The sequence below is a fragment of the Ambystoma mexicanum genome, chromosome 2p, assembly GCF_040938575.1.
Source record: "Ambystoma mexicanum isolate Mex_15411 chromosome 2p, UKY_AmexF1_1, whole genome shotgun sequence".
In the NCBI taxonomy this organism is placed as follows: Eukaryota; Metazoa; Chordata; class Amphibia; order Caudata; family Ambystomatidae; genus Ambystoma; species Ambystoma mexicanum.
Genome location: NC_090923.1, coordinates 886,211,787 through 886,219,082, shown reverse-complemented (window position 1 = coordinate 886,219,082; position 7,296 = coordinate 886,211,787). Strand labels below are relative to the sequence as shown.

General features: G+C 44.6%; 1 protein-coding gene across 1 annotated transcript; it reads right to left on the bottom strand.

Annotated features, from left to right (window-relative positions):
- Positions 1-5,743: 5,743 nt before the first annotated feature.
- Positions 5,744-7,069, bottom strand: LOC138565951 (probable G-protein coupled receptor 132). Its single transcript, XM_069643049.1, has one exon. It carries the CDS (start codon positions 7,011-7,013, stop codon positions 5,994-5,996), a length of 1,020 nt encoding a protein of 339 aa, XP_069499150.1. The 5' UTR covers positions 7,014-7,069; the 3' UTR covers positions 5,744-5,993.
- Positions 7,070-7,296: the final 227 nt, after the last annotated feature.

The window sequence follows — 7,296 nt, the reverse complement described above, 5'->3', positions numbered from 1 at the left end:
AATGTTGTCAGCGGCCAGAGGTGGGAAGACGTCTTCTCAACAGAAGTATGTGCATCTTTTTGCGTGCTGCTGGGATATACTCCTGTACAAATTAAAACATTGGTAATCGATATGTCCACTTTATCAATGGAAGTGGCCTTTCATTGTCGGACAGTGACAATGACATTAGATTTTGGAGTCTACAGGCTGCAGTGGAGACACTATTGTAAGAATGTGATGCACAGAGCAACAAATAAAAACCATTATGAAAGGCAGCAGAAGGAATTGTTACTGTGGAAGTTGTTTAAAAAAAAACAAGACAGCTTTCTTTAAAAGCCACCAGTACAAAGGACATCCCCTACCTTGGTTGACGTTTATTCCCCTACTGTAGCTCGTGCATACATGCGAAAAATTGCAGACAATGCCACAGTTGCAGGGTTGTAAGTGTAACATATGCCGATTTTGCAAATGTACATATTCTGTTTGAAATGGTGGAGGACATGGGATTGCGCAATAAGCTTTCTGCGTGTGCAATGCATGCCCAGAATGTACTATACCATATATTTGTTAACCTTATTCTAGAGGGTGAACTTATGGCTGTGTGCTGTATGAGGGACAGCGTATGCTCTGTGGGTGAATGGCGCATACATTACTTGACAGTCAATGACAAAGTGCATCCGATGGCAGTTTTGTGCAGTGTACCATGTGGGTTTGTATATGTATGGTGCACCTACACTGAAGTGATTGCTTTTGGTTTGTTTGTGAGAGACTTTGGTGACGCTCGATCTAGACGACATTATTGTTGTTGATTGTGTTGGGAGAAATGCACACCATGTAACACAATATATAGTGGCATTTGTGCTGAGAGAGGTAGTAGGGCAGGCAATGATTCTGTTTCCGATCTCCTGCATAATTTTGTTTCCCAATATGCAGCCACCCATTTAGGGATGTTAATTTTAATTTGGCGTCAAAATGGCCACAGCGTAGTATATTGTGCAGAAGTGGATTTGGGTCTTTTACAACTTGTGCCATTGTCGTACCATACAAATGGGATTCTATCTTTTCACAGCACAAGCATTTTTCCCCCACAAACAGTGTTCTTTTTCCTAATACTGCATGCTCCTGTTGTGCCCCCTGTACACTCATTGCTTTGGTGGCCTTTTTGGAAGTGCAGGGACAATGTTTGTGTTTGCTATTGCGAACATGCACCCTTCAAAAGGCACTACAACACGCACAACCATTTCTTTCATTAGGTACCTATTTCTACCTATTTAAACTGCCGTGATTTCCACACTACCACTGTTCCTTCTATTTAGCAAACTACAGTGTGGAGGGTCTATGATGCGCGTTGCACTTACTCACTTCATTGCCACTTGCTTTGTGACAATGTAAAAGGAGCATTCTGTGATAATCACATAAAAAAAACATTCCTAAAGGAACATTACGCTAGAGGTGTGCTATTACAAACAGCATCATTTCTAAATACAGTATGCTAAAGGAAACTTATGTTTACAGTTCCCTACTAAAAACCTATGAAATCCACTAACAAAAAACCTTGTTAATGGGACGTTATGATTAAGTTGCACCACTACAAAACCTATGAAATTCAATGGAAAAACGCTGTTACCAGGACATTATGGTTACAGGTAAAACCTAAAAACCCCAGAAACCCTCAAGTTATGGTACGCTACGCAACCATAACTCGCGCTAGCACTGTGCACTGAAAGGACTAACCCCAATGACATCAAAGATGACATCACAAATGTCATTGATGACATCACTGATGACATTACATGTATATGCAGTTTTCATGAAAAGCCTCCAGAAGGGATTGTCTTTTTTATGTTGCCATAAAACTATCAGAAATCATGGGGACAACTATCATTACATAAGTAGGTAATTACAGAAGGCATTGCTATGAACAGTATTGCATTACACATTTCCTTTTATTACAAGACCAAACTCATGTACAAACGTAAGCAGTGTGTGCAGTATGCATAATACAGGTGGAATATCCAAATATTTCCCATGTTGCATAGTGAAACAATGCATGCTTTGCTGTTAGACTTTTGTGGACTGTTAAACATGTGATAAGTAGCTACCAATCCCTCTGTTAGTATGCAAATATACTACTGCACACAAAAATGAAAGACAGCACAACGCATACCAATAGAAGCATATACAAAGAAGGTAAAGTAAGCAAAAACGTAGCAGTACTACCACAAAGTGTTCATAACCTAATAACTGATTACTTTAATGCACAGATATAAGTGCTGCATTTCAGGCTTCCTTCTTCCCGTACATATATGTAGCATAGGATGTCACTGAACCCTAAGGAAAGCCGTGTAAGAACATATGAGAATGGTATGGTGAACAAATGTAGTATCTTCACACTTTGCAATTCCTCACTGCTAGTCAAGAAAATCACCTAGTGTACATATCTCACTAAACTAAGAAAGAGGGTGCCAGACTTGTGATGTCATCTTTGATGTCATGGGTGTTAGTCCTTACAGTGGCAGCGTGAGTTATGGTTCCGTAGCGTACCATAACTTGCGAATTTCTGGGGGTTTTAGGTTTTACCTGTGACCATAACGTCCCTGTAGCAACGTTTTTCCATTGAATTTCATAGGTTTTGTAGTGGTGCAGCTTAACTCATAACGTCCCGATAACAAGGTTTTTTGTTAGTCAATATAATATAATGACAAGCAGGGTGGCTAGGCTTGGGATCCATCACACTGGCTTCCGACTTATCTGAGGAAATAAAGGAGTACCTACGACCACATAAGGTGACAAAAGCTTTGCTGTTGGGTCCTAAAAAGGGGGGTTCCGCATTTGCAGCAGAATTCTTCCGAAACTAACAAGGGAATTCCCTTGTATGGACCTGTAGGCTCCTGTAACAGAAGTATGCAGCCGTAAACAGTAGCCCTTGGAATAAGCGCTTATGGTCCACCCACCTACCCCCATGGGTACATTCAGCAGCTCCTCCACCCCAGACTCTGGTGGTGAGCTTGGGAGCGGCCACGGAGGGTCCCTTGCCCCTTAAACACGGATACATGGAGTAGCTATGCACACATGTTGACAGAGCGACCAGGCGCTTCCTGGAAGGACGTGTGCACGGCTCATCGTTCCTTTTCTTTGTAAGAGGGCAAGAGATACCCAGGGTTGGGCGGGGGGTGGGGCAGTTCTGTCAGGACTGACTGTATCGACCTTTGCAGGGACGTTTAGGCCACTCTGCAACATTCAGGGCACCTGCTTGTACACCCTAGTAGGTCGGTGGACGTAGATGCGGCCCCATTACAGAATGCTACTCCCTCCTTCACAGCTAAGGATGCACACTTTTTTTGGCCATACCTGGCAAAATGCTTGTTTATGCAGGACACTAACCCTCCAACATTTTTGCATGCACACACTGGTGCTTTGGATTGACATCTGTTAAAGGGACTCCTTCGTGCAATGGACAAAGCAAACGAGTCTTATTGGATCAATAAAAGTAAAAACTGGAACCTATAGAGATCATTAGACCTGATACAACTGGAATAATCTGGCACTTTCTCCATAGTTGTTCTGTAGGTTTCCAGAAACCAATTTGCCAGCAACAAAAACAACGGATTAACATATTTTCTATGACCAAAAGGCCAACACTGGTGTGTTTATAGAGAAAAGGCTGCCATGTGATTCTACATATGCAGAAATTAACATGTAATGGTACATCGGGGAGATGTGAGTCTGAATACGACTGCAAAGTCTGCTGGCGACTGCCTGTTGGAACAGTGACAGGCTTGCCAACAGGCCAAGTAGGATGGAAGGCAACACCGGGTCTCCTGGTCTACAAGTCTATGAAAGCAGGGGAATCATTAGGCTGCAGGATATGTACACTGAAGGCTAGCAAAACAATCATTAGTCCTGTCAGTCAAATGCTTCCCCAACATGCAGGTGAAAGGTCAGTAAAGCTGGGGCAGGGTAAATCTCATTTGACACCTTTTCCCCAACCCACCAGAATTTCAGAGCAAGTGGGTCGCAGATGAAGCTTCCACTCAAGACCGGGAAGGAATGGAGTGGCTTATTAATCATCTATTTGCAGACACCAAGGAATCTGGATTAGTTACACAGAGAAGAATCTCTCAGGGCTGTACCTTAGGACTCACAGAACCAGATTCTTCTGAGAAAAAACAATGCCAGCAACTTCTGTGAAGAACTTGGAATGGAAGACAGTGAGAAACGCTTCTGAAGAACAGACTGAGAGATGCTTCCATGGAGTAGTGCACACATCAGAATCGTTCAAATGTTGAATTGCCAGATGTACTGAAAGCAAGACAGGTATCATATTACAGTATTGGGCTACAGTGCTGTAGTTTTCCATTGAATAAGCTATGCTACCTAAGGCATCACTATGCAACAACTGTGTCAACTGGCTTCATATGTGTACCCCAAAGGATAGATCTCATTTCTAGTGTATGAAACAGAACGTGTGCTTCTGAGACAGCCCCACTATTTCTACAACAGCTTTGTGTCCTGCGGAGAAGCTTGCTTTTCTAACCACCCCCCTACAGAATCTTTGCCCCCTTAAACTCTGCTGCCATTGAATGAGATGACCAAGATGTGTGCTGCTGAGACACAGATTTGCTGCCTAAAGCATCAACCTGCAATAGATTGTGCTGTGCACTGGGAGATACTATAGTGCTAATGTGCAAAGCATCGCTCCATCACCTCTGTGTAGTCTGACGGATTATGCTGGAAAGCACCAACATGCTCTACATGCTCATCCCAGGACAGTGATTCAGGTGTGTGCTCCAATGCATACAGCCTGTGCTCGTCCTGCAGTTTTAAACTGTCTCCCATGTATTCACTGTGCCTGAGCCTGTTCCCTTGTTGTGAGTTTTTGCTGCAGACATTTTTGTCTCTTAGTCGAAGTGTTAAATACATTTGAGTGATGTGTGTGTAGGAGCAGAGGGAAAAGGCCATTGGCCAAAGCAGCAATTAACTTGATGCATGGTCCTACCTTAGGCATCAACCTGGCACAGGTGTGCAGTGTGCTGTCTTGGTATTAGGAAACGTGTGTACCTGAGCCATGGAGTTGCTGCCTGAGGAACTAGCCCAGAATAGCGGTGTATCCCTGAGCAAATGTATGCTGTCTAGGATAGAACCCTTCAGAATTCTGCCACCAGGAAAATAGATGTGATCTCTGAAGCATCGGCCTCTGGTCTATGTTATGATTCTACAAGAAATGCTCAACCTGCGCGAACGCTCTGCTATACAGTATCAGAGCCGATAAGGTTGTGGAGAACCGGTGTGAAAGAGCTGGCGCGGTTGACAGACATGTGATGTGGACATGTTAAATCCGTGTAGTCACATTTAGCACTGCTGCCCAACTCCTGAGGTTTTATGCTATGACGGCCTCGCCCTGCCATCTAATGTATACACTTGTAAAATCTGTTCAACAAGGTGGACAGGTGTCTCTGATGTTTAAGGGGTGAGCTCATACATTGAAATGGTAGTAGCGCTTGCTCATTTCTGCTCATATATACCCTTTGTGTAACCGGTTTGGTTTTTCCTGAAATAATCATCAGTCCGTGGTAGATGAATCCTACAATCATCATCATTACTTTCTTGTAGAGGCCCATCCCCCATTGATAAAGATCCTAGCTAAACCCATTGATAGAAATGTGTCAGCCCTGGACACTTTGGGTTTCACCAGAAGGTTTGGAGCACTTTTCTAATGCTATAACCGGACCTTGTCTGAAACTTGCTGTCTCTGAGCCTCCATTTTGCTTTATCTTGATGTCAACAGACCTCTGATGATCCAGTGACAGACTATAATCGGTCCCTTCACGGAACATATGACATTCCTCATTCTATGGTACTCTCCCAACCTATGCCCCCATGTCTCAGGTGAACCTGAAAAGCAGGGTGTAGGAAGGTGACTGACACATGTTTCCTGTCACCCTTGCCTGAGGCTGACCATTCTCCTGATCTCCGTAATACCCATGGCCCTTTCCGTCACACCATCATGATACTTATTTTGGCTGGAGTGGATTATCTGTGCTCCTCTTAATGCCAGCTTCCCCTGTTGGTGGTGGAGGCCCAACGTTCTGTGGGGTGCTGGCTCGGCATCGAAAAGCCCGCTTCAGATCTGCCTTCACACTGTCACTGACCAGGATATAGAGGATAGGGTCCAGGGCACTGTTAAGACTGGACATTGCAAGTGCCATAGAGAAACAGAAGTGAACTTTCTGCTCAAAAACACAACTGGCATCTGGGTCCATGTGGGAGGAGAAAACCGCTGTCCGCAGTAGTAGCAGCAGGTGGTACGGGGCAAAACACAGCAGGAAGATGACAATCACCGCTATTGACAGATGTTTGACCTTGGCCTTCTTCTGGTCGCTCAGGGACGTGCTCTGCTTCACTCCCTTAAAGATGTTTAAATACGAAGCTGTAAGCACCAGTAGTGGCAGCAGGAAACCAGTCACAAAGCGGAAGTAATTAAACCTGGCCACGCTGCTCTGCAAGGGGTAAGTGTCATAGCAGGAGCTGTCATCCTGCTCAACGGATCTGAGGGTGACACTCAGGTGGAAGGCAAAGACCAAAAAAGTGACAATGATACAGATCCCTGCAGCCGACCGGCGGCTGCGAAAAGCCAGAGAACGAATGGGATAAACCACAGCCAAGTAGCGGTCCAGGGAAATGCAGCAGAGCAGAAAGACACTGATGTACATGTTGGAATAGAAAACGAAGGCAACCAGAGTACAGGAGGCATTGCCAAGGGTCCACACACTCCTTCCTAATATGTATTTGATCCAGAGAGGTAGGGTGAGGGTATAGAACAGGTCAGACATGACCAGGGTAAACAGATAGATTCCCAGAACGTTCTTCTGTTGGCGCACCTGCTGGATGATGGGCCATATTGTCAGCAGGTTGGCGGTCAAGCCCAGCAGGAAGACAGAACTGTACACTGAGACAATGAGTAAGTGGCCAGTCTGGAAATCGATGCCACATCGGGGCGCATTTGTTGAGGAGCAGTAGCTGGTGTTGTTCATGTCCTTTTTACTGGCAGCCAGGAGAAGGTCTACACATCACCTATTAAAGGAGTCCCAGTTTAATTGCCTGCAAGCAGAAACAAAGAGCGAAAGAAAGGTCACTGTGAGGGAATATGAAAGCAACCACCTACAAGGGTCTATACAGATTCTGCCAAGCACAAGGTGCATAGCAAGTTGTTAGTGAGACATCTACAGCTGGAAAGAAGATTGTTAATTGTTCATTGGTTATTTGTTTGAATATGCTTCGTTAGATGTGGGCCCTCGCCTCAATGACCATGCATGC